General features: G+C 49.4%; 2 protein-coding genes across 10 annotated transcripts in view; both read left to right on the top strand.

The window, feature by feature from the left end:
- The window catches only part of PLA2G6 (phospholipase A2 group VI), a 28,138-nt gene extending 22,363 nt beyond the window's left edge, over positions 1-5,775 (top strand). For all 6 annotated transcript variants that reach the window (XM_014607949.3, XM_059726409.1, XM_014607942.3 and 3 more), the window contains 6 exons: positions 332-482; positions 679-815; positions 1,580-1,734; positions 2,322-2,489; positions 4,071-4,144; positions 4,391-5,775. In XM_014607949.3, the coding sequence (XP_014463435.2) occupies positions 332-482; positions 679-815; positions 1,580-1,734; positions 2,322-2,489; positions 4,071-4,144; positions 4,391-4,535 (830 nt within the window). In that variant the 3' untranslated portion in view covers positions 4,536-5,775. The remainder of the gene's footprint in view (positions 1-331; positions 483-678; positions 816-1,579; positions 1,735-2,321; positions 2,490-4,070; positions 4,145-4,390) is intronic.
- Positions 5,776-8,933: 3,158 nt separating this feature from the next.
- On the top strand, positions 8,934-24,653 carry BAIAP2L2 (BAR/IMD domain containing adaptor protein 2 like 2). Of its 4 annotated transcripts, none has more exons than XM_019489727.2 (15): positions 8,934-9,148; positions 10,671-10,724; positions 11,055-11,130; positions 11,354-11,440; positions 13,913-13,974; positions 14,554-14,625; positions 15,759-15,875; positions 16,319-16,465; positions 17,069-17,221; positions 17,556-17,697; positions 18,696-18,918; positions 20,520-20,591; positions 20,952-21,117; positions 22,415-22,455; positions 23,868-24,653. In XM_019489727.2, the coding sequence occupies exons 1-15, from the start codon at positions 9,110-9,112 to the stop codon at positions 23,941-23,943; spliced, it is 1,527 nt and encodes a 508-aa protein (XP_019345272.1). In that variant the 5' UTR covers positions 8,934-9,109; the 3' UTR covers positions 23,944-24,653. The 4 variants fall into 4 exon arrangements, with proteins under 4 accessions (XP_019345272.1, XP_019345273.1, XP_019345274.1 ...); XM_019489728.2 differs by having other exon boundaries at positions 17,559-17,697; XM_019489729.2 differs by lacking the exon at positions 10,671-10,724.
- Positions 24,654-24,904: the final 251 nt, after the last annotated feature.

Here is a 24,904-nt window from a genome sequence, read left to right on the forward strand (position 1 = left end):
TAGCAAAGTGAGTGGGAGCCATTGGCTGTGGCTTGTTGCTTCCAGCTGAGAGGGGTTTGCCTCCTAGGAAGTGGTGTGGGAAGTCATTTGGCAAGCAGCCAGCAGGTCTCACCAGTCAAGTACTAGAATTTAGTCCATTAGCACTTTCTTCTTGCCTGGAAAAGCCTTTGGAGTTGGTGCTGAATGGATCCCCTCCCTTCAAGGCTTCCCAGTAACTCCAAGCCTGGCTCCTCCACCTCTGCTGCTGGCTTGGGCCATCTGCACTCTGATCCCCTGAGTGCGGCCAGATCTGCACTTCTGCCTGGCACCCTCATGGTGTGCTGTGTTCCAGGGAAGTCCATGGATTACCTGCGCTGCTTGTACTTCCGCATGAAGGATGAGGTGTTCCGAGGGTCGCGGCCTTACGAGTCGGAGCCCCTGAATGAGTTCCTGAAGAGGGAGTTTGGAGAGCACACCAAGATGACAGAAGTCCAGAAACCCAAGTGAGTTCTACCTGGGGCTGTACTGGTCGGGATTCTTATGAGGGCTGCTTGACCTTGCTGTGCTCCCATTGGCAGCTTCTGTGATGAAGCGTTAAACCTTGTCACGGGCCTGACTTGGAGGAGGATGCACAGGTTGACAGCATATAATTGCACTGGTTTCAGCATTCACCTTGGTTCCTCCCTTCACCTTTGGCAGGGTCATGGTAACGGGGACCCTATGTGACCGGCAGCCAGCTGAGCTCCACCTCTTCCGGAACTACCAGGCCCCAGAGACTAGAACTGGGCCCAGTTACAAGACAACAGCTTCCTTCAAACCACTGACCAAGCCAGAAGGTAAACAGTGTCAGCACCAGACTTCATTGGTCCAGGTGACTGGCAGAATAGAGGGCTTTGCTTCAGAACAGAAGTCTTTTGCCTCCTTCCCTCTCTGTGTGCAAAACAATACGTCCTGACAGTGGATTATTTTCCATTAGCTCTCCAGAGCTTGGTCTGAGCAAAAGTTTCTCATTCAGCTTGCTCTTTCTCTCTCATCCTTCTCTGACCGTTCCTGATCTCCTGCCTTAATAAACCATAGCAGGGTACTTCAGTCAATTGGGGATGTGCTCTGCTGCTTTGCAGAGGAAATGGGGATGCCCAAATTCTGTTGCTTTCTTTGCAACATCAGGCAAAGAGTAGTGCAGAAGAGCCACTAGACAGTTGGAAATTACATTCTCATCTAGCCATGTGGATAGGTTCTAGTGGAGGTCATTTCCATCCTCTCCGTCTAATGAATGAATCTATGCCGTACAAAAGGCCAGGTTCACCCCTAGAGTAACTCCACTGACAGCAATAGAATTAAGACAGGGATGAATTTGGCTAAGTAGCTTTCAAAGAGGTTGAATGGGGAGGACACAGGGGGGGCAATACCTTTTTTTTTAAACAAAAAATAGATTCTTCAGTAAATCTTGGTAAGGATCACGATGTGGTGAGGGAGGGGTGGAGCTAACTAGCAGAGTAGTTCTAGGAGTCCCAAAACTCCCTACTCCTGTTTTAGTGTTTTGTGCCCCCTGGTAGGAAGCCTGAATCTCAGTTCAGCTTGCTCTCTCCTGTTCTCACAGACCAGCTGGTGTGGCGGGCTGCCCGCTGCAGTGGTGCTGCTCCAACATACTTCCGACCCATTGGGCGTTTTCTAGATGGTGGCCTGCTAGCCAACAATCCCACCCTGGATGCCTTGACCGAGATCCACGAGTACAATAAGTCCTTAATCCAAAAGGTGGGAACAAATTGGAGAGCTGTTGGAGGCCTGAGCCTGCATCGCTACCTTGAGCCCTCTCCAGCATGATGCTACAGCAGGGTGGGGGTCATAAATGGCTCCATGTAGGTGAAAGGTGCTGTCACTGGCAGCTCCCTGACACCAGAGTCCTGTGTCTTACCCACAGCACAGTCAGTTATGTAACCTGCCCCTTCCCAGCACTTCCCTACCAGGGTGTTCCAAGCCAGCTGTGGTTGGAGGCTGAAGTCTTGAGGCAAAACCAGACTTCTGCTTCTTGGGCTCTGGCTGTTGTTTGCTCTGTCAGGAGATAGCAGGGTCAATTAGTGCTAATTTGTCCCCACATTTTGTGTGGTGTGCTGGCAGCTGCATTCTGGGAATACAGCTTCAGAGTTTACTGGAGGGTGGTGGCCATGAGACATCCAACAGGCACTTGCTGCCGGGGCAGTTTAGAACTGAAATGGCTGTGATGGAGTATGATATGCTCTGGTGGAAGAGGAGAAGAGTTGTGGTGGAAGCAGGGTAGGGCCTTCTCTTCTCCTTGAACCCTTGAGCTGTGTAATGAAACTCAGTTTGTCCATCTCCTATAGGGGCAGAGCCAGAAGGTGAAGAAGCTGGGAGTGGTTGTTTCTCTTGGGACGGGGAAGCCTCCACAGGTCCCAGTGAGCTCGGTGGATGTCTTCCGCCCCTCCAACCCGTGGGAGCTAGCCAAGACTGTCTTTGGGGCCCGAGAGCTGGGCAAGATGGTGGTGGACTGTGTAAGTATCGGGGGATGGGGTAGGTAGGAAGAAATGAGGCAGCATCTCTTGTTAAGCCTCACTATTTTTAAAAGTAAAAATTGTCAGTTTAAATTCAAACAAGGATGTGAGGATCACATGAGAGAGAGCTCCCTGGACAAGTCCCTGTCCAACATACCAACTGAATAAGGATGATCCTCTTCCCTATCAAGGTGTTTTCACATCCCCTGTTTCAGCCCCTCCTCCTTCAACTTTAAAAAGTCCATGGCAGCTGAGTACAAAAAAAAGTTTTCCCATGCTCTAGAAAATGGGCTGAGTTAGTAACATAGGAATAAAAAGATTTTAGTGGTGGGGAAAAGGTTGAGTTGGCCCATCCTAAAGAATTCCTCTTGAATTGGACATACACATCTTTTAGATGGTTGTATTATGATCTGCCTTTGCAAAACTACAGCTAGGAATCTCTGGCTTCTCCCAACACATTCTTATCAAGGTACTTTCTGCCTAGGATTTTTATAAATACTGTTTCATGGCAGAGATTGTGTGTGTGTGTGTGTATTTGTGCACGAGTGTGGAAAACCTGTGCTTTATCAGATAGGCATCTTTGAGTAATTGGTTGCAAGTTTCAAAGCAAGGCTCAACTTTTGCTCTGATAAAATGGTGAGCTCAGTTTGTAGTAGGTGCAAAATTCTCACTTTAGAACTGGAGTCTGGTTTGAACACGTCAAGCCTGGAGAAACTGAAGTTAGTTTGCTGTCTGAAAAAGTGTCATGTATTGAATTATGACGATGGCATCAGCATTAACATCTAAGGATATTTCTATCCAAAAAGCTCACTAAGAATGGATATCCATAACAGGCACGTGGATGCTTTTTATGCTCACTCACTCTCTTGCTCGCTCACTTGCTCATTTAACAAAAAGCAGCTCATTGGAATGTGTTTTGTGAACAAAATAAAAAAGGTAGAAAGTTCAGAGTTAAAACTCCACCAATAACCTTATCTCTGACCCTAAATTGACATGCAATATAAGAAGTTTTACCTTCTGTAGTGGGGTAGAGGAGCCATAATCCTCTTCTTTGAATCTCTTGGATATATTTTAACAACGCTTGCAGCAGTGGGACATCTGATTGCCCTCATCCTCCTGCTTTATCCATGGCAAGTTAGGGTGTTCTTGGTGTTTTGAATCAATGTGCCTTGTAGTTGTGCAACAGGGTTCTTTGCAGTATTTTAGGAATAGGTTAGACAAGCATGGCTGTATGTTTGGACAAACATGGGTAGAAATGATCCTGCTGTGAGCACGGGTATGGATTATATGGCCTCTTGAGGACCCTTCCAGACCTACTATTCTATGACTCTAAGTCCAGGGCCTCATGCCTGCCACCCCATGGTGATTAGAAGCCTGGGCTCTGCCATGGGGGAGCTGTGACATGGCTTGCAGAGAAGCCCTTTTAAACCATTTTGATAGGTTTCTAAAATGGGTTTGTGGTGATTTTTTTCTGTCCCTGAGGCCTTTTATGGTTGGACTCGGAACAAAGGGAGCCTGACCGTATTGGTGGATGGGCAGATTGCCTTCCATGACCTAACAGCTGGCTTGTTTCCCTGACAGTGTACTGACGCAGATGGGCCGGCCGTGGATCGGGCCAGGGCCTGGTGTGAGATGACTGACGTCCATTATTTCCGGTAAGAGCTTTCCTTGGCTCATTACCCCCCTCAAATCCTCCTCCTCCTCCTCCTCTCCCCCCCTTGCTTTTTATACAGCACCATCTGTTTGGTCCTCTGTCCTCCCTCAGGGCCCTAATGTGGCATGCCTCATTCTTTCCATGCTTTCTGTCATGCAGCACTGCATCTGTGTCCCTGTCCTTGCCTGTCCCCACACTGTGTCCCTGCTGCTGTCCCTACCTGGTGGTAACATCTCGGTGTCCACAGGTTCAGCCCGCAGCTGCAGTCGGATGTGATGCTGGATGAGGTGAATGATGCCATCCTGGTGAATGCTCTGTGGGACACTCAGCTCTACATCTACCAGCAGTGGGAGCAGTTCCAGCAGCTGATCCAGCATCTTCTCAGCAGATGACTGTCTGGAGAGTACCCAATCCCAGCAACAGTGACTACAGAAGTGGCTATGAAACAACCAACACTGTCAAAAGGGTGGTTTGGAGTTTGGCTTTGGCCCTCAGCCTGAGGCATCCCTGAGAATTCGGGGATCAGAATGATCCATGCTAGGCACGGTTCCCTTCAGTTTCTGGTATCTCACCAGCATCTTCCTGGTTTGAGAATTCCCTGGATCCTCTGACCCTGATGTCTCAGAGAGCAAGGACAGACCTCGGTCTGCTTCCTATCTCCCCCAAGCCTGAGCAGACTTATACTGTAGTACTGAGAACTCCCTTCCCTGCAGTGCCTCAAAACACCCTTGCTGGTGCCCCTTCTTCTAGATAACGTGTGACAACCAGGGCAAAGACAGACCTGTGACTCTAGTCTGTGTGCTTCTGAGTATGTCTTGTGGAAGGAAGAAGAGTTGCTATCCCCATGGTCCACATGAAGGAGGGGGACAAAGACGTTGCAGTAGACTTGGACGCAGAGTATTGTGACTCTTCTTTTCTTTTCTAATTGGCTATCGGCTTTTGGGAAGGGGGCATCGCTTGATGTGGTGTAGCTGGTTTGCCTTGCCCTCTCTGAGTAGGGCAGGGAAGATTAGCTTTTTTTCTGCTCAGGTGGTGTGAACCACCCTGGGAGGCAGGAGGGGGTGAGGTTTTGGGGCTTTCCAGATTTGTGTTTTCCTGCCAGTGGGCCAGCCACGGTGGTCTTTGTGTTCAGGCTGAGATATGGAAAGTCCCTCTCCCTCTTCTTCCAGGGTTACTTGAAAAGGAACAAGACACTTGTTTCAGCTATAGAACAAAGGTTGAATAGGGGGACCATTTACTGACCAATTATTTTGACTCACTGATTTAAAATGCCCTTGTTCCCAGTGATCGTTTTGTACTGAGGAGTCTGGTCCCTGGGAAAATATGGCTCCTCCTCCATTCCAGTGCTGCTGCTACTTTTCCGTGTTGGAAAATTCAAGGCTGCTTTTAAAGGGCAATGACTGTATCTGCCTGTATTTTAGCTTGTGCTAGCACTTAATTTATTCACATGTAAGAAAGGGTGGGAGATGACCTGATAAACTGTGAACTATGACTTTTCTTTCTCTCTGGAATGCAAGTGTCTCACATTTATTGCCTTGCACAACTAACCAGCAGGTTATAACATTGGTGCAAACACAGGCTTCTATGTAAAACTGACGCATTGTGAAATAAAAGGAGGTGTGAGCCTCATAAGTTTTGTGGTTTTTTTTTTTATGTCTTCTCTCCCACAAGATGCCAAAGGGCTTTGGGCCAGATCCTGATCTCACTGAAATTGAGCATCACTCCTCTGTTTTCTGATTTACACCAGCATAAATGTGAAGTAGAATATGTCTTTATAGGTACCAGGACAATCTGTCACTCACTGTGAATGTGCAGCCATCTCTGGGGTAGAAAGCAATGATTGTAACTTTGCCAGGCATTGCTGAACAATATTATCCAGCTTTGGGCATGTGCTGCATAATGATCCATTTGGAACTGGGTCAGGTACATGGAGGGTTTTGCCAAACTGCTTTGGAATCTAAGTGAACTGGAGTGGTTCATGCCTTATTTCATACTTCACCCGAAAGACGGTTATGAGAAGAGAAGCTCCCCTCTCTTCAGGTCATGGTTGACCCTGAGGTCTGTTTTAGTACCTTGGAGATGGAGAAAGACCCAGCTGTTGGAGAGAGTATCACAGGAAAGCAGGGCTGCAAGGGACCTCAAAAGGTCATCTGATCCTGGCTTATCCAACATATGGCCCGCGGGCTGCCATGTGGCCCGCCAAGCCATTTTCTGAGGCCTGAGGTCCTGCAACGGGAAACGAAAGTAAATGCTGTTTACTTTCGTTCCCACCCCTTGTCCCTCCCCCAGCCCCTCAGCAGGTGACCAGCGAACACGGACTACAAGGCAGTTGGCTGCCCGGTGACTGCTGACCCTCTCCCCGGGGGGAGATGCTGAGCCCGCATGGGGGTGCCACGCCTGTGCGTGTGCTCGTGAGGAGGAAGCACAAGGTCACACTCGTGCCTTCCTTCTCCGTGGGAGCCGGGGGCGAGGAGGGAGGCAGGCTGCACGTATGTGGCCGTGTGTGAAGACTGGGCTCCTCATCTCCGATGGAGCTGGGCAGCATCCTGAGGCGCTGCTGCTCCTCCTCCACCGCCAGCTGGCTGCTCCTCCACGGCTTCCTCTACCTGGTGCTGTATGCCCCGGTGTCCCAGGGCAAGCCTGCGTTATGCTTCTTTCATTCATTGAGAAGTGCGTAGAAGCAAAAGTGTTTATTTTAGTTGAGTGTTTGGTATTATTTCATTGTTGCTTTTGTGTTGTTTTTATTTTGGATTTTAAACCACACTTCCAGACCCATTTAATTGTCACTTCCTGCAACTTCATAGGTGTCAAAGGTCACGTGCCATCACTTCCTGATTGCAGGGGTTTAGGTTGTAGCCGTGTTGGTCTAAGGATATAGGCAGACACGGTTCCTTGGGTGAATTTGATATCTTTTATTAGACCAACCTAAATGGTTGGAGAATAGTTATTGAGCAAGCTTTCGGGTTCAAAAACCCTTAGTCAGGCTAAGGAAGCTGCAGCAGTTGGTGTGTGCTCTTCCTGGATGGAATACTGATGCGATACTGCTTCCTCTGAGGTCTTTGAATATGGCTCGCCAGCCCACTGGGTGATAAAAAGTTCATGATCCGGCCCCACATCCAAAAAGGTTGGCTAATCCAACCCCTAGCTCAAGGCAGGACCATCCCTAAATCATCTCATTCAAGTCTGTGTGTAAGTTGTTCTTAAAGACCTCCAGTGACGGAGACTCCACCACCGCTCCAGGTGATCTGCTGGACTGTTGCACTACCTGCTGAGCTACAGTTCTTCCTGCTATCCAGACTAAATTTCCCTTGTTGCAATTTAAGATCATTACTTCCCATCCTGCCCACAGAGAATTTATCACCATCCTCTTCATAGCTACCCTTCACATATTTGCAGACTGAGCGGGTGGGGCCATCTTCTCTTGGTCAGACAATGTAATCCTACTTCTTCCAACCTTTCCTCATAAATTGTGTTCCCCAGACTTCTAATCTTTTTGGTGCTCTCCACCAGGCTATTTCTTGTGGGTCTATATCGTCCTTGAAGTGCGGTGTCCAAAACTGGTCACAATATTCCAGGGGAGCCTTGCCCCCTACTGAATGCAGTGGAGAGGTTATTGGCCAAATCCTAACCTGCGTGGGTAGTGGAGGTAGAGGAAGTCCATCATTAGCGGTGCCTGGAGCTGCAAATTGACCAAGTTATCTCATCTAAGGAATGGGAGTGGATGAGGTTCATAAATTTATAGATGTTAGGGTTGGAAGGGACCTCAGTAGGCCTTCGAGTCCGACCCCCCTGCCCTGGACGGAAAAGCGCGCTGGGGTCAGACAACCCCACCCCGGTGCTTGTCCAGGTGGTGGTGAGCTGTAGTGAGATTGTCCTGCCAGAGATGGCATCAGCTGGTACAACCAGCATGTGATATGCGGGGCAGGAGTGGGCAAGTACTGACGGTGGTCAGAGCCCAGTCAGGCAAGTAATTCTGTCTGACCTGCAGCAGGTTCCTTGGCACTGCTGGGCACGGCTGCACTATCCCCATGTGCCTTATCCCCACATGTGGCTCTTTGGCAAGCTGTAGTCTGTGGGCCCAGGTGGCACGGCAGTGGGGCGGGGGCAGTGCGGTGGCTGGACTTGGCTTCTCAGCAGCCCCTGTGGTGGCAGCTTGATTTTGCCCTCTGGCTGTTGCTGCCAGTCTCTGCTTCTGCTGCTGGACCAGGCCACGCTTCCCGGAAGCCCTGGTCCATCCACCCAGCACCCACACTGCCAGGGGCACCAGATGGAGAATGCAGGTGGGTCCATGGAGACTGGCCTGAGACCCCCGTGGGCAGGGTGCGCTCAACCGGGTGGATGGGATAGGGCTGCAGGCAGGAATTGGCATCTGGGAGTGGGTTGGTTGGCTGGGGCCCAGGGCAGAGCCATGATCCAGTCCCCGTAAGTCCTTGGACCGGCTGGATAGGATCAACTGGCATCCACCCAGCCCACCGCCCTGCCCTGCTGTGCAGGCTGGTGTTATACAGCCATGATTGGGTGGGGGGAGGAGGATGGATAGGGCTGAGGCCCAGTCAGCCCTCAACAACTCACCAAACCCCTTAAGTGGCTCTCCAGCCCAAATAAGTGCCCAGCGCCCACCCTCAGTGGAGGGAACTGAATAATGAAACCTGCAATTAATATTTAAAGAAGAGGGTCATGTGCTTGTCCTGGCTGCCACAGGATTCCTCTCTCCTGAGTATCTGGTTACATTCAAGGATCAAGTTCTAACATCCTGACTGGTGAATTATTAAACCTCCTTGCAACGTTGTTCTTTTTTAAACAGGGTATGCATCTTCCTGGTCACCTGCCTTGCCAAGGAGGGAGGCAAGCTCAAGCCAGCTGAGCCCTTGCAATTGGATTCACAAGAGGGTTTGAGGACAACATTGCCTCGCCTTAACCTCTCTATTTCCAGGGAGCCCCCTCCTCCCCACAGAAGCTTTGTGAAATGGAAGAGTCGTACAGGTCTACAATTTCCATCTACAAGGTGAGCCCTGTTACCCCTGCTTGTACTGTGGAACAGCGGGTGGGCTGGCTGGGAGAGCACGAGGTAAAAGGAACATCCCATGGGAAGGGTTGCCAAAGGCCCATAGAAATGCCACGCTTCAGGGGACTAAAGAAATGGCGTGATTGAATTGTGGGTGGAAAGTCCATGGACCAGATCTTCAGCTGATGTAAACCGGTGTTGCTGCCAGGCCCTGTGAATCCTGATCTGGTTTGAGAGCAGACTGATGGAAATGTGGTCTAGTTCCATACAGGTCCCATCAGTACTGGGGCTGGCCTCATCTGTGATTGTGGCATATTTATGTCAAGACCTTTTCCAGTGAATTCCTTCTCTGGAAAACCTAGACAGGATATCCTGTGGGCACCTTAGTTCCATAAAGATACTGACACTGGGGAAGGCATTAGGTGACTAGCAACTAGAATAGTTGAGGGGGCTGCAGAGTTTAGGCAAGAGAGATTTAGTCTTTCCAGTCTCACTAGCATTTTAAATGGTGTTTTAAATGCTAAGGTGACACAAGGCCTGTTTGGTTCAAGAAAGCAGAGCAGGTAAGCGCCAAGCTGAAACTAAGCAATGGTCTGGCTGATTTTAAAAATTGCTTCCTGATGATGGGGTTCTGCTGAATGCAGAGTAGTGTCCAAGGGGAGTGGTGGTAAGTCTTTTTTGGGGTATGTAGAACTGGACTGACTGAAGTCTGGCAAATAGGTGGCAGGAGCGACTCTGTCTTGAGTTGGGAAAGGGTGGGTTAAATGTTACCAAACAGACCTGCCCTCTTTCCTTCTGATGTCTATGGTCAGGTGGGCAGTAGGAGCCCTGAAATGAAGATGTTAAAGGACGATAACCAAAGGCCTGGGCCTGCATGTACCACTGCCTTTTCTTTGTGCCTTGGTCACTGCCAAGCTTTAGAGCGCCTGACATATGCACCGTGTCCGCACGCACACCCATTATTTATATGTCCATCTGCCTTTATGTGTGCACTTAGGGAAGAACCTGTTTATACCTAAACAACATCAGACAGTGAAAGCTTCTTTTAAGGGGTGGCAGGGGGGCAATACGTGTCCCTGAAAGAAGGTTGCAGTGAATTTAGACAAGCGTTTAAAAATCTCTACTGAATCAAGTGTTCTCAGGCAATCTTTTTTTTTTTTTTATGGAGACTTTGCTCTTGCTAGGAGGCTGCTCCAGCAGTGTTTAGGAGGGGAGAAGGGACAACGAGACTATCTATTTTAAGATGGAGCTTGATAAATTTGTGAACAGGATTGTCCGACATGGTGGCCTGTCTCTACTGCTTTAGTGTTTTATGCTCAACAGCATGGGATGGATTAGCAACTTCTGGCTGGTGGGCTCAGTTTGACCTCCCAGGTCTCTGCACAGATCAGATGGTAAAACACATCTTTTAGATAGGCACTTCCTGAAATGGGCTCCCTTTTATAGAGAAGAGCCACACCTACCTTTGGCTAGAAAACTGAGGAGGACTTTGCTTTCACTTCAGGGCTTCTCTTCTCTTTAGGTTTTTGCAGCGTTTCCATATGCCACAAAGGTGCTCTGTTTAACAAACACTTCAGTAAGTATACTAGCTACAGCTGCCATGTAACTAGCTTAAGACCTCTTTCCCTCTGGGCTCCTACTAAACTACAGAGCTGGAGTGCCAATGAAATGGTTGCTGAGAAGTGACGTTCACCTCTGGTGACTGAAGAAAACCCACTAAATTCTGGATGAAGGGAAGCTGTTTTCCTTCTCCTGTGTCTGCCCAAATGGTGGCTGTCAACTCTATTAGATGAGCCATAATGGGAGGGTGCTGGCCTGATCAAGCCCAAGGCCCTTGGTACATGGAGGAGGTTGCTATTAACCTGTTCTGTTCTCTTGCCTCTCTCCTCATCTGGATGGCTTGCAGAGCATCCTGGAGCAGTTTAATCCTGCTCTGGTGAACCTGGTGTACCTCGGCAACAACTACTTGCGTGCCTTCCATGGTGAGTACCATCTTTCACCTCCCCTTTTTCACCCACCTGTCTGTATCCACATGCTGCTTCCTCTGTTGGCTGGGGAGGCCCATTTGGTCTGCCTGTCCCAAGAAGAGGTGGAGAGGGAAGTGGGAGAGTAAGTGATGAGGAAGGGAGGTGGTAAAGATGTGAGAGCTAAAGAAGAGTAGTGGAGAGGGCCAGGGTAGCATACAATCCCTCTGTATTTTTGCAGCATTGTCTGAAGCTGCTGAGGTCTATTTCAAGGCCATACAGAAGATTGGGGAGCAGGCCCTCCAGAGCTCCACTTCACAGATCTTGGGTAAGAGTTGCCCTCCGCATCGACGGGCCTGGTTTAAACTCTGACTTCCCCTCCAAATGATCCCTGCCTGTTCCAGTGCTACCTTAATACCAAGAGGCATAAAGGACTGCACAGGGGAAGGGGCCTGGATCTCTTGGGTGGTAGCACTGAGCACCAGTCCCTTCACAGTGGCCTCATTTGGCACTCCCAGCTTTTGCTCATCCCAAGGGTCCCAACACTGATCCCCTTGACCCTTAACCTGCACTGGCAAAGCACTCGCCTCTTCCCCTGTTATCTTGGATATAGAAATTATCCCTCCTGCCCTGAGCAGGACACAGTGCTGACCAAGGCCCTGTAGCAGGGCCCACAGTTTATAGCATCAGCTGCAGAATTTTGCCACATGGGTCTCTGCCCTCATTCCAAACCAGCCCTTGCAGCTGTAGAGAAAACCTTGGAAGCATGACCTGGTGATCACTCATGCAGTGCTGCCTTTCTGAGTCTGCAGCCAGCTTGAATATCACTCTAAGCCTGTGAAAAGATGTCACCAAGTGAAGCAGATCAGCTGTGGCAAGCATGTCCTGCCACGGCTGATCCACTTCCTTGTGCAAAACAGACGTTGCCTGTTGTCCTGCATCAGGCACAGCCCGATCTTGTGGCACAATGAATGATGTTCCTTGCTTATAGAGGTTTTCTTTAGGAGATTCTTTGGGGCATGTTTCTGTCAGAGGTGAAAGCTGGGGCTTTCTTGCTTACAAAGATGCACCCCAGGCAATCTGGGGCACATCTTCATAAGAGGAGAAAGCTGAGCAGGTGCTCCTGGGGCTTACAGAGCCTGATATTGTGCAGAATCAGGCCCCTCAAGTTGCTAGAGCACCTGCCTGGGGTGGCTGGAGAGCACAGGTAGCTCCAGGCTGCCCACATGCTTGTGTCATAAAACAAACACATGTCCACTACAATAAAGCAGCAAGAACTATTGCCACTTTTGTCACAGCCACAAATTCTGGGCATTTGTTGCATGGCAAGGGGAATAGCCATCTGGTTTCTTACCCTTTGTACTGCCATAAACTTGTTTATGATGGCACAAAAGCGATGTCTGTTTCCACTCTGAGAGCAGGCAGGCAGGCCCATTCACTTCTGTGGGTTAACTCTGATATTATGAGCACTGAAAATAATATTATTTCAGTGCTTATCATTTTAGCAAAAGCCTCCTGCTTACATGCCCATCTCCCCCCCTCCTACCCTCCCCAGCTACCTTCTAGATGCCATTAGGTCTCAAATTCCCAAACCCCAGGCACATCTACACATGTGTATTAATGCAAGTGGGAAAACTCCAGAGTTTATTGCTCCTGGGTGCACATCTACACATGAGCCTGGGAGTGCAGCACATTGAGCTGGGCTGGAGCAGCCCTGGGCTGCCAGGCTGACACCCCCACCACCCGATCCCTGCCAGCCAGGGCTGCTCCAACCCAGCTTAATGTGCTGTGGAGGGGCTGGCGGGGGCACAAGGCTACTCCAGTGCAGGGCTAGACAGCAAGCAGCCCCACATGGAAGCACCCTTGTGCCCCAGACAGCCGGGTCCACATCTATATGTGCGCTACTGTGCATAAAATAAACTCCACTGCAGGCTAGTACTTGTATTTACAAGTACTAACTTACAGTGGAGTTTATTAGTTTAATGTGGCCTAACAGGGCTGCACGTGTAGTTGTGAAGACGTTTACTGCAGAGCTAATTAGGCAACAGTAAACATATCACATAGATGTCCCCCTGTTGTATGTAGCAGCCTAATCCTTTTACTGCCACCTTCACAGCTCCTGAATACTGATACTGGTAGCACAACCCAAACTAGAAATACAGGGGAGGCATAAACTACACTAAATTTAATATCAAACTAAGAACACAAGACATGCTCTGAACTGGGCCTATTATTGTATTTTCTTCTGGAATCACTACAAATACGAAGTATAATGTAGATGAACATGACACCAAATTTCTAGATGGCTGTCCTTGGGCTGAGCAGAATTTGGAGTCTATTCTGTTTCATTGAGTTGTGGATCAATGGAAGTACCGAATGGCTTGCCCAGGAACACAGCTCTTAGCTTTCCAGTCATTGCAATCTGCTATGCAGGTCACTGGCACTTTGGTTTCCCAGAAAGTGTTAATCCAGTAGCTTTTTGGCATTGTCTATAATTTGTGCATTTTCACCAAAGTCACTTATATTCTAGAAAGAGATTAAACATCTTTAAGCAGTGGGATGATGCTGATTGGCTGGATCATTCTCTCCTCTCCCTGGGCCCTGCCCCACAAGTCAGTAGAACTTAAAATAATGCATAGCAATATCAGTTGGACTCTTGCACCAAGATAACAGCGCACTGGGTGACATAATGTTGACTGCTTGTAACAGTAATAATGGCCACACTGCTCAAATGTTAATGGAGCTTGATAAACAGGAGGAGGAGGGTCTGGCTCTGAGACTTTGATCTATTTCTTTGAAGGTCAAATTCTGATGCAGATGTCTGACACCCAGAGGCTCTTGAACTCTGATTTGGAAGTTGTGGTGAGTAGCTTCCCACTGTGCTGATCTACTGGCATGTAACTGCACCATGTGAATTTGTTTTATGGAGCCATAATGGCTCCTAAATCTGTTAGGAACAGAGGACCAGAGGAGTGCAAGAGGCCTCCCATTGTTTCAGTACTTCCCAGTTGCTGATGAACAGAACCATGCAGGATTGTGTGCATGAGTGCACACATGTGGTATCTAAGCTACATCCAGTTCTGAAGTGTTAGTAATGCCTTCATACCACCCATGAAGACTGGGAGACTGCTTCTCCTAGCTGTACGTTGCTCCTAGCTGTACTGTTGCTAGCTACTTGTATTACAGAAGTGCCTAGACATCCAGACTAACACTAAAACCTAGCAGTGCTTGGTGCTGCACATACCCATAGCAAGAGATGGTCCTTGCCGCAAACCATATACAATTACATGAACTAGATGAAGTGTGGACTCTGCAATTTTCTCCCTGGCATTCCCTAACTCTCCTCTGTTAGGTCACACTAGCAGTTGGCAATGCCAGCTGCTAATGTCAGGCATGTGGGGAAGCAGAGTGGTGCGTAATGATTTTTTGCATTTTTTCTAGGCCCAGAAGTTCCATGCAGACCTGCTGCAGCACATGGAGAAAAACACCAAATTGGATGTGCAGTTCATCAATGTGAGCAACAACCCTTCCGTGTCCCTCCTGAACCCTCTTGCAGGTTTTCTTGTTCTCCCAAGAAGAGTGCTAGGCTGATCTTCATCCCCACCTAAAACAACCATGTATTAGGGGAGCAAATTCCAGGACATGGTCCTTGAGGCTCCACAGACCTCCAGAACTGGAAATAGTTTATAATGTGGTGCTGTGGGCAGCTAATAAGCTCTGCCCATGGCTACTTCCCAAATCAGAACCAGTATAACCATGTTCACTTGGAACCAGGCAGCGTTGCTCTATGTCCTCTCAGAGGATGCAGCTGGTGCTGTGGGAAGATGTGGAGACAAAGGACATGGATGGACTCAGTTAATTGTTCAAATTTGGGTCAAAAGTCCCGGTTCAGAAACTCTTTGGGACATAGCCCTGACGTTCTGGACTTAGAAGATTTAAGATGGCTGCTCACTGCCTCCACCTCGCTGTGCCCTCTCCTTCCTTTGACTCCCTCAAGGCAGCTCCAGCTTTCATAGCCTCAGTAATTTATAGTGTTGCTTAACCCAAAAGAGAAGCTCAGAGGCTTCTCTCACTGTCTGGATGAAGGGAACTGAAGGATTTTCTCTTTGCCTTCCTGCTCACATTGTTGGTAATATGGTGGGTGGACATGGCCAAGACCCCGTGTGCTGAGACTTGTTGAATAATTCTAAATGGTTTAGGACCCTCAGTCCCATTCTTCAATAGGAACTTGGACCCAGACTTTTAAAGGTATATGGCACCTACCTACCACTGATTTAAATGGGACTGATGGACCTACATACTTTTTAAGAATGTAACTCATAAGTCCCACTGAACTTGAGTGAGATTTATGACCCAAAGTACATTAGGAGCTGAGAATTAGAAGAGGCTTCCCATAGAGTTGAGTTCAGTTCCCTGTGGCTATAGGCAACCATTCCTGCAAAGGATGCAGAGGGCCCTAGTTAGACCCTAGCCACAAAACGGCCTACTGAAACCCTCTGCAACGTTCCACAGGAGAAGAACAGGGGACAGGAGAGCACCATCAATGCCCTGCTGTGGTGGTGGCAGAGAATTAGTCGAGGTACTATCTGCTTAGGTGACCAAATTTGAAAATATTTCTTATTGTCTCTGTGTTCTGCTTCCTGCAGGACAGCCGTCAGCGGTATGAGGTGGAGTACCAGCGCAGGGCAGCCAACTTGGATAAGTGCATGTCAGAGCTGTGGAAGCTGGAGAGGACCCGAGACAAGAGTGCCTGGGATATGAAGGTGAGGAAGACAGGGAAGGCACTGAGAAGTGTGAGGGTCTGGGAAGAGGAGTGGGGCCTTCACAGACTAAGGCTGGTGACTCCTCTGGAGCTTCACATGGCTCCTGAATGGCCTCTGCCTTCCTTAGGGGGTGCTCCCTGGGATTCAACCAAGGGGGTGCTCCCTGGGATTCAACAGGCAACAAGGTGACATCAGGGAGAAGGCAATACCTTTCCACAGAAGGTATCATTAACCTGTGAAGTTCACTGGTGCTAGAGGCTTGAGGTAGATAGCTTATCTAGATGGCATAAAGGTTAAGGACCAGATCTTGCTTTCCTTTAATCTCTCTGTCCTGCCTAAGCCCATAAAGCTCGCTGGGAAAACCTGGACACATTCCCTCCAATGTGCTCAATGCAAAGTTGGCTTTATATCTCTCCTTCCTCTCTTTCTTCTTTGACCCTCAGGAGAATGTGAGGCGCTTGCACTCGGAGATGCAGGCATTTGTCTCTGAGAGCCAAAAGGCTGCTGAGCTGGAGGAGAAGCGCCGCTATCGGTTCCTGGCTGAAAAGCACCAGCTGCTCTCCAACACCTTCCTCCAGTTCTACAACAGGGTATGGAGGGGTCATGACCTGCAGTTGGGGGCAGGATGAATCCTCCTGGAAGCACTTTGGCTTGGGGCATTCAGACATATAAGGACTTGAGGGAGGGGAGCAAGGCATGATAGACATTTCCCTGGTATTCGAAACACCCATTGATAGCTAGAGAGAGGGGGGGTGGGTCTCTGGGGGTTATCTCCTACTGAAGTCTACAAGTGATCTTGGTTAAGTTTGTGCATTCAAGGAAACAGTAAGGATCTATTTGGTTGGGGTCTAGTGGATCACCTCTAGCATGTAGACACCATGGTGACTGGTACACTTAGAAACACATAAATACACATAACTAGGAGGTGCTTTTCACTGGGAGCCATGGAAGAAGGGTCCACACCTTGACAAAGACAACCATAAACCACAGGACTCTCCATGGGGTGTCCTCTCCGTGGCAGAAGCAAGAGGCCCTGGATTGCCCATCTGGGACAGCCTTACCCAGATGGAGAGAATAGGGGCTGTGTTGGCTACAGGTTGTTGCTTGTTTTGGTCTCCTCTCTCTTTAATTGCTGCTTTGCTCCAAGACTTGATTCCCTGCCTCTGATGTCCCCCTCGCTTTCTTTTCTTAAGGCCCGGGGCATCATCCAGAACAAGGTGCCGCTGTGGAAGGAGCAGCTGGAGGCCAGCCGCACCCTGGTCAGCAGCCACTCCCAGAGTCGCCTCAGTGCTTCACCAAGCTCAGGGTACCTGTCAGGCCGTCTAACTCCAAGCCACCTGGAGATGGTGAGGAGAATGCAAAGAACCATTAGCTCCAGTGGTAGGGGGTGACTGGAATGACACATCCTGGGGGTGAGATCCTAGGACAGAGGGCAGGCTCAGGCCTTCTGCAAGTATTTTTTTTGGTGGGGAGGGGGGATCTCCTGTTCATTTTTACCTATTTGTATACCTAATTGCCCTTTCTCGGTGACACTTGCTAGCCAAGCTGAAAGGAGATATGGTATATGGTGGATGGGGGTGTTGGAGGTGGGAGCAGATATACTCATTCAGGGGAGATCAGCATCTCTCGGTGTGAGATCCTCTGTGTAAACTACTTGTGCTCACTCTTGTTCCCCCCCAGCAGTCCCAGAGACCTCCAGGAGATTATGGCTCTGCCTTGGGAGGACAAAATTCAAGCACCTTCTCCCAGGAGTCCTCTGAAATTATATCCTCTTCTCAGCCAGAGTTCACTCAGCGAACCCTGCAGAGGAGTCCCTCTGCTGGTAAGGTCAGCTACAAGATGGATTTAGGAAGGACATGGAACTTCATGCATCTGTTCCAACATGCACATGGGCACCCACTGTACAGGAGGGAGGGGGCGGATGGTCCAGGGAAGGGGAGTGGGCTTGGATGGGGAGTGGGTAGAGCCTGGACTGAGTGAACATGGAGTCTGTATTCTTCACTCAGCTTGTTTGGAGTGGACAAACCATGCAGCGCTGGGTCAGGGCACTATTAAAGAAACCCTATGTGAGAGAGAATGAAATACAGGCTGAATGGACTCAGAGGCTTCTCACTCTAGGCCAGCATTTCTCAACCTGTGGGTTGCAACCCAAAAGTGGGTTGCAAAAATATATGAAAGGGGCATGAACAAACTTTACAAATGGATCATAGATTTCATAGACATTAGGGCTGGAAGGGACCTCGGAAGATCATCGAGTCCAGCCCTCTGCCCGAGGGGCAGGAAGTCAGCTGGGGTCATAGGATCCCAGCAAGATAAGCATCCAAATTTCTCTTGAAGGCGTTCAATGTAGGTGCTTGAACCACCTCTGGTGGCAGGCTATTCCAGACCTTGGGGGCTCAGACAGTGAAGAAATTCTTCCTTAAGTTCAGCCTGAAACGGTCTTGCAGGAGTTTATAATCGTTTGACCTTGTCATCCCTTGGGGGATCAACAAACTTTAAAAATGGATTGTCCTTTAAAGGAGAGAAATGTGGGAAACTGTGGCTTTTTCCTTGCAGACTGGCAGAGCTCCAGCCTACAAGGGGCTGCTTGGGGTCCCCCTTCCCTGCCCCATACACTGGGGGCCTGGGATAGGGTGGCAGTGGGTTGGGAGTGAGGGGCACTGGGTCGAGATTGGCTATTGATGTTTACAAATGGGTCCTGGTACAAAAATGTTGAGAACCACTGCTCCAGGTGGTATGAGGCCCCTGTCATTGAGGAAGCCTAGAGCTGACCCCCCTCCCCAGCCCTGCTTCTTCTCATGCTATGTCTGCTTCTGCCAGGCTCGCTTTCCACTGGGCAGCACTCTCGTTGCAGCTCCTTTGGGGAGCCCATTGGAGGGGAAGGCGGAGGCGGAGGCAATAGATTGAGAGTCCAAGCTATCGTGCCCCACTCTACTGGCACCAACCGGACCCTACTACCGTTCAACACGGGTGATGTTATCATTGTGCTGATGCCAGACGCGCAGAATGGCTGGCTGTATGGCAAACTGGAGGGATTGTCCATGTAAGTCTGCTCTGTACCTCTACACAGTGCTGTACTGGAATGGGGCCTTAGCAGAGAGAGCATGACAGCTCTGAGGAATTGTGCTTAAAGTATTAAATACCGCCTTTCTCCCCAGCCTAAAGGAGAGGCATTCATCTCAACCCAGCCAGGTCCTTACACCTGCTGGCAGCAACAGCTGCTGTGACCCAGAGCTTCACAGTGCATAGAAACCACTATATAAAACACTGGCTTGATATTGAATACAGTGCCTGAGTCACTGGCAAAGTGCAGCAGGATTTGCAGAGTGTTTGGTGGTGCATGTGGGTGCCTGGCAGGGTTTGAATTATAGTGGAGCTTGGTGGGGCTGAGTCCCCTCATAAGAGATGAGAGCCCCTCTGCAGGTGGTCAGCCCCTGGCCTTCCCCAGGCCTTTCTAAGCAGCCCAGATGGTGGTGGTGGCGGTGGCAGTTCCTTCTGATTGCCACCACCGCAGACCTCCCCAAGAGTCAAAGTGTAATTGCAACCCTGCTGCCAGGTTGCCTTATAGCTCTTGCTTGGACACTTTGAGGTTTCTTGGTCTCTTTGGCAAAGGGACTTTCTCTGGGAGAATCCCCATAACTGTCTGTCTCTGCTTTCTGGAATGGGCCTTCTCTCTTTGTCTCTCTCCTGATTGCACCTGTGGCATTCCTGGGAGTCAAAGCCTTGCAGATCCCAAAAGCTAAGCAAGCCCTCTCCTACTTTGGGCAGAAGCACTCCAAAGAAAGCTCAGCTGCTGCAGGAAGCTGGGTTCTGGTGGGTCAGTAGAAGGTCTCCTTCCCTCAGACATTGCAGAACCAAGGGGCTAGCAACATCTCTAGGCAGGAAATGCTCTCTTTTGGAGATGTGGGACCAAGATCTTGGTGAGTTGTGTCTATTAGAGGTCAAATTAACTTTCTTGCAGTAAGTGTCCTGACCATGTAGGTCCCATGGGACATAGCTGAACTCAGAAGCACAAAGTGTTGCTACCCAACAACTGACATTAGTGAGAGACAGGTTTAAACCTAACAAAAGAAAGTACTTTTTTATGTAGTACATTGCTATCTTGTGGAATTTCTTGCCACAGGAAGGGTTATAGGCAGAGGGAATAGCCAGGTTCAGAAAGGGACTAGACAAATTCAAGGATGCTAGATCTATGACTAGCTCTTGAACAAAATGTTTGGAGATGCTTTCCCTTTGGCATCTCTAAACCAATAGTGGTCGATATCATGGTGGGTAATGAATAGGGGATAGATCAGTGATTCTCAGCTAGGGTGCTGGGACACTTTGGGGTGCTGAGCAATCCTTTGAAAAATGCTGCAGGAAGGGTGTGGAGATAAGCAGATAAGGACAGGCTAAGGCTCTACTTGCCTGGCCCCTCTGCAAGAAGCTTTTGAAAGGGGGTGCCACTCAATTCACAAAAGTTCTGGAGGTTGAGAACCACTGCTCTAGATATACCTGGGTTAATGCTCTCCCTTTAAAGCATTCACTGCTGCCACTGTTGGAGATGGGATACTAAGCTAGATGGGCCATTAGTCTGACCCAGTATGGCACTTCTTACTTTTTTTATGTAAGGGCTCATTAGCCCCTCTGTCTGTGTGGTCCTAGGTGTGGCTGGTTCCCTGAAGCATATGTAAAGCCCATGGAGAAAATGAGACACTCGGAGGAGCCAACCACCAGGTAATGGGAGCTCGGCACACTTGTGCAGTTGCTCAAGTGCGTGTTTGTAAGTCATGAAGGCAAGTGAATGTCCATCTGACACCATGTCCTGTGGGGAGCTGTGAGCTCAGGATCAGGCCTTTGTGCAAGCTCAACAAGCTGTCTAAGGCCACTGGTGCCCATGGGCACAGATTTCCAGGATGGCTCTCAAATATAGGCAAAACCTTTTTGGAGGCCTCTGCAACTCTGGTTAGGTGAATCCCCAATTCTACATTCCCCCTGGAGAGACCTCAAAGCAGTGCTCCCCAGATCTCTGCTCTGCCTTTTCCACATTCTTCCTCCTCTTGGACTCTCACCCATCAACCTTCCACTCCTGCTCAGATCCTTCCCACTACGAAGTAGCCACAGCATGGATGATCTCCTGGACCGACCCAGCATCCCATCAGCAAGCAATTATTGGCACAATGCTGCCCAGCCCCAGTCACCAAGCTCCTTAGTCTCAGGCAGTTGTGGAAGCAATGTGACAACCAATTCCTCTGACTTGAAGGTGAGTGTGTGTGGTGACAATCCAGCATCCCCCTTAGCTGGGATGGTGAGAGGTGACCTTTGGGGTTAGGGTGTGCCTGTCAGGAAATGCTGACCTTCTTTTCAGGTATGCATCTCTTCTGCTGAAGCTTATTGGGAAGGGGCAGCATCACCAATGCTGTCTAATTGTTTGACTAGTGATGTGTGAAGTGGGAATGAGCAGGCCAGGTTTAAGTCATGGGAACTCAGCAGGGTGGGAGCTTAATAGTGCTGCTCCTGACTACCCCCCTCCCACCTGGTCTAATTCTAGTTCTCCAGGGCACAAATCCCCTCCCTGGTGCTCTCTGCTGTGGGTTGGCATTGTCTGCTCTCTGCATAGCTGTACCTATGTACCTCCAGGTCCTCCCTGCTCTCCTTAACGGTAGCTCCTCTCTCCAATCCCAGGCTCCCCAGGCTAGAAGTGGCCCTGTGTCCCCCTCACTTCTCTTTCTCACTCACCAGGGACCCTTCAGCCTACTTCTCTTCTCCATGACTTCCCAGCCTGACTTCTGGTGGCTCCAGGGCAGCAGCTCTTTGTGCTAACAGTAGGACCAGGAGTGATGGAGTTGGGCTGTGCTGGGGACCAGCTAACAGAGATGCCATCCTTCTTGTCCATTGAAGCATGGTGGCCAGTGCTTTTGGGCGTCCTCTTCTGAAGGGTGGGGTGGGCCAGGCCAAGTTAAATAAAAATACAGCACCAACCTTGTGATCTCAGGAGGTTGGGGGAGAGGAAGGAAGGGAGTGGAGAAACATATCCCTTGAGTACCTGAGGTAGGGCAAGGGCAGATCTGTCTCTAGGGATTGGGGTATGGAGTCCACCTCTTTAGGTCACTGGTGCCAATCCATTCCCAGGCTGGAGGGAACTGGATGGTCCCAGGAACTGAGAAATCTGCAGCATTACACCATGAGAAGTTCCAGGCCTGCCTAGTTCAGGGATCAAGGAACTTAGCCTGTCTCCTCTAGGTCACATGTGGGTTCCAGTCCAGCCCCAGGCAGGGGAAATGGGACAGCTCCTGGAATTCAAGACTGGGAGGTGTAGAGCCTTTCGCTTCTAATTCTGACCCAGCCTGGATCAGCAGCAGTGGAGCATGGCTCCCATCTGGCTGTAGAATGCCTGGTGTGAAAACAGCTGGGATCTTTGTGGGGCCATTTATAGGCACTTTTGACAGTTCCACCCTGTGTGTGTTTGTGCATGCATGCATGTTCCCTTCTCTTTGTGTGTCTAACTTGTAAAATGCACTTGCTCTTAGTTTTCTCCCTGTTGTCTCTCTTCATTGCAGAAGTCCTCTGCACTGGAACAACCCCCAGAACTCTTTCCTCGGTGAGTTGGTCTGAGGGCTTGGTGCTGTGCGGGTGCTATGCTATTCTTTGAAAAGGTCTAGGGACATGTATAAAGAAAAGGAAATGTGATGCCAGTGTCTCAAAACAAAGAAGTAAGGGTGATTGTGATCATTCTTGTAAGGCTAACTCATGTCACAAGTAAAATAACAGAACAAAGAATGAGAGGTGGGGAAACAGATCTAGCAAGACCCCTGGAGCCACATCTATTCTCTCTTGGAAGAATAGAAGTAACATCTCCCGAGCTGAGGAGGTGACGTGTCCAGTTGTTCATGGCTGCCTGTTGGAGAAGGTATAATGAGTTAAAATGAAAGTGTAATAAGGAGTGATGGGATTTAATAAAAAGAAAGGGGAAAGTTGGGGTATCTCCTGACCAAGAGGATGATTGGTCAGTCAATTTTTGTTCTCCAAAAGAAGTGGTGGCAGCATTTTTAATATAGGCCAAACAACAGAGAGCAAACTGTTCCCTGGAGCTTGACTAGAGGATTTGCTACATCTTCTCTGTCTCTAATATTTGATTCGGAGAGTATGAAATAGGTGAGACTTTTTGGGAGAAGCCGGAGGGATGGTATGCGGCAGAACAATTGGAGATTTTTCAGGTCACAGAGCACAGTTACAGCAGCCTAGTCAGGTTTACGTGGGATGGATACATGGAAAAGTCACCCCTCAAAGTCAAGAGTATCTGTACTCTAGTGTAAATTACCCTGGTGTACAAGTAGTGTCCTCAGCCCTAGTCAAATTCATCCCAGAGTATTCCCTGGCTGGTTGCAAACAGACTATTATTGGCTGCCCTGCCTCCTAGTGGCAAAGTACTAGAATAGCCCATATTGTGGGCAGCTATTACAGGAGAACTGTGACTCTCAACTGGATGTTGGTTTACAAAGCTGATGCAAGTTACTCTGGCGTTATGCATCTGCACCTTCAATCCTGCTTCCCAGTGACTGAAGCAAATTGAAAGAGAAGCCCTGGCAACCCAAGCCTGGGAGAGGAAGGGAAGCTGTGCTCCCTTCCTCTCTGACTTAAGCACTTGCCGCTGCCCCTGAAGGCACACAATTCCATCATCACTGACCAATTGCTCTTCTTATGAATTATACAGAGAGGCTAATGGGGAGGGGGAGGGAGGTGCTATCTCTCCAATCTCCCTTGGAGAGATAGCAAAATACCCTTGTGGAAGAGATGTATTAACTTGGGATCCATCCACTGAATACCACTGGGAAGAGAACACATACCTCCATCCCAGAAGCATGTCCCACTCTTAGTTGTGAGGGACACTGCAAGTCCCCTGGAAAAGGGTGCTGCTATCCAGCAGTACTAAAATGACCTGCTCTCTGCTACTGTGGTGGCTGGATAATATTTCCAGGGCCTTTATTCCTCCTGCTTCCTTTCTTCTTTCAGAGGCACCAACCCATTTGCCACAGTCAAGTTGCGTCCCACCGTCACCAACGACCGCTCGGCCCCAGTCATCCAGTGAAGCAGGATCATGGAGAGCAGCAGGTTCTAAGGGGGCAATTGGAAAGAAGGCTGGCACTAACTGAGTGCGGTTTCTCTTGGCCAGGCCAACCCCTAATCGTGGGGCTTCTCCCTTATCCCATCCTCTACATCTGTTTCACTATAGCAATAAATATGATTCCCTGGCAGGGGGGTTGGAGTTCTTTTTGGGTTGACCTGTGTGTGACGGTGGTTGCACTGTTGTTGAGTGGAAGGCAGCCTGTGATACTGGGGCTGGAGGTATAGGGGGAGAGGTGCTTGAACCCTAGGCCTTGGAGGAGGGGGATGTCTCTCACAGCTCAGAGTGCCTTCTCTGCATGGGGGCAGTGTGAGCAAGGCATGAAAAGGAACTTTTGCACTTGGAAGGAGCAGCAGTGAGAGCTGTGTGGCCACTAAAGAGGTGGATTTGGATCAAGAAAGTCCAGGAAAGCTGTGATTACCACTCCCCACCCCCTGTCCCCCAACACGCACAGTATGCTGATCTCCTCTCAGCTCCTCAACCTCAGTCAAGTGGAAGCTGTATTTAAAGAGGGCATCTTGCTGATAGTCCCTGTTCCCTTCTTAACCACCCTTTGGCTCAGCAGCCCCATGCTTCAAGTGAGAGGAGGCAGGGGAAGCCCAGCTGAGCTGCTGTGCTCTGTGGTTTGATGCTGCAAATAAAGACAGATTTTTAAAATAAAATGGAAATCTGTATCTCTCTCTTTCCCAGTTCTCTCTCCAGGAGGTGTGAGATGATGTGGCTCTCAGGATGTATGTTATGGAGACATCTCATCCATTCCTCCCCGCTCTTCTTTTAATTCATCTTTAACTGAATGGTTATGAGCCCAGATTCATAGTACCGACACTTGCGTGAATAAAGTTGTAATGTGAGCTTCTGGGGAGGGGTGAGCATGAGAACACCCAAGGGAGAACAGCAGTTGTGTTGGGCCTCGGTTTTGAACTTC

The sequence above is a fragment of the Alligator mississippiensis genome, chromosome 4 (genome assembly GCF_030867095.1).
Source record: "Alligator mississippiensis isolate rAllMis1 chromosome 4, rAllMis1, whole genome shotgun sequence".
Classification (NCBI taxonomy): domain Eukaryota; kingdom Metazoa; phylum Chordata; order Crocodylia; family Alligatoridae; genus Alligator; species Alligator mississippiensis.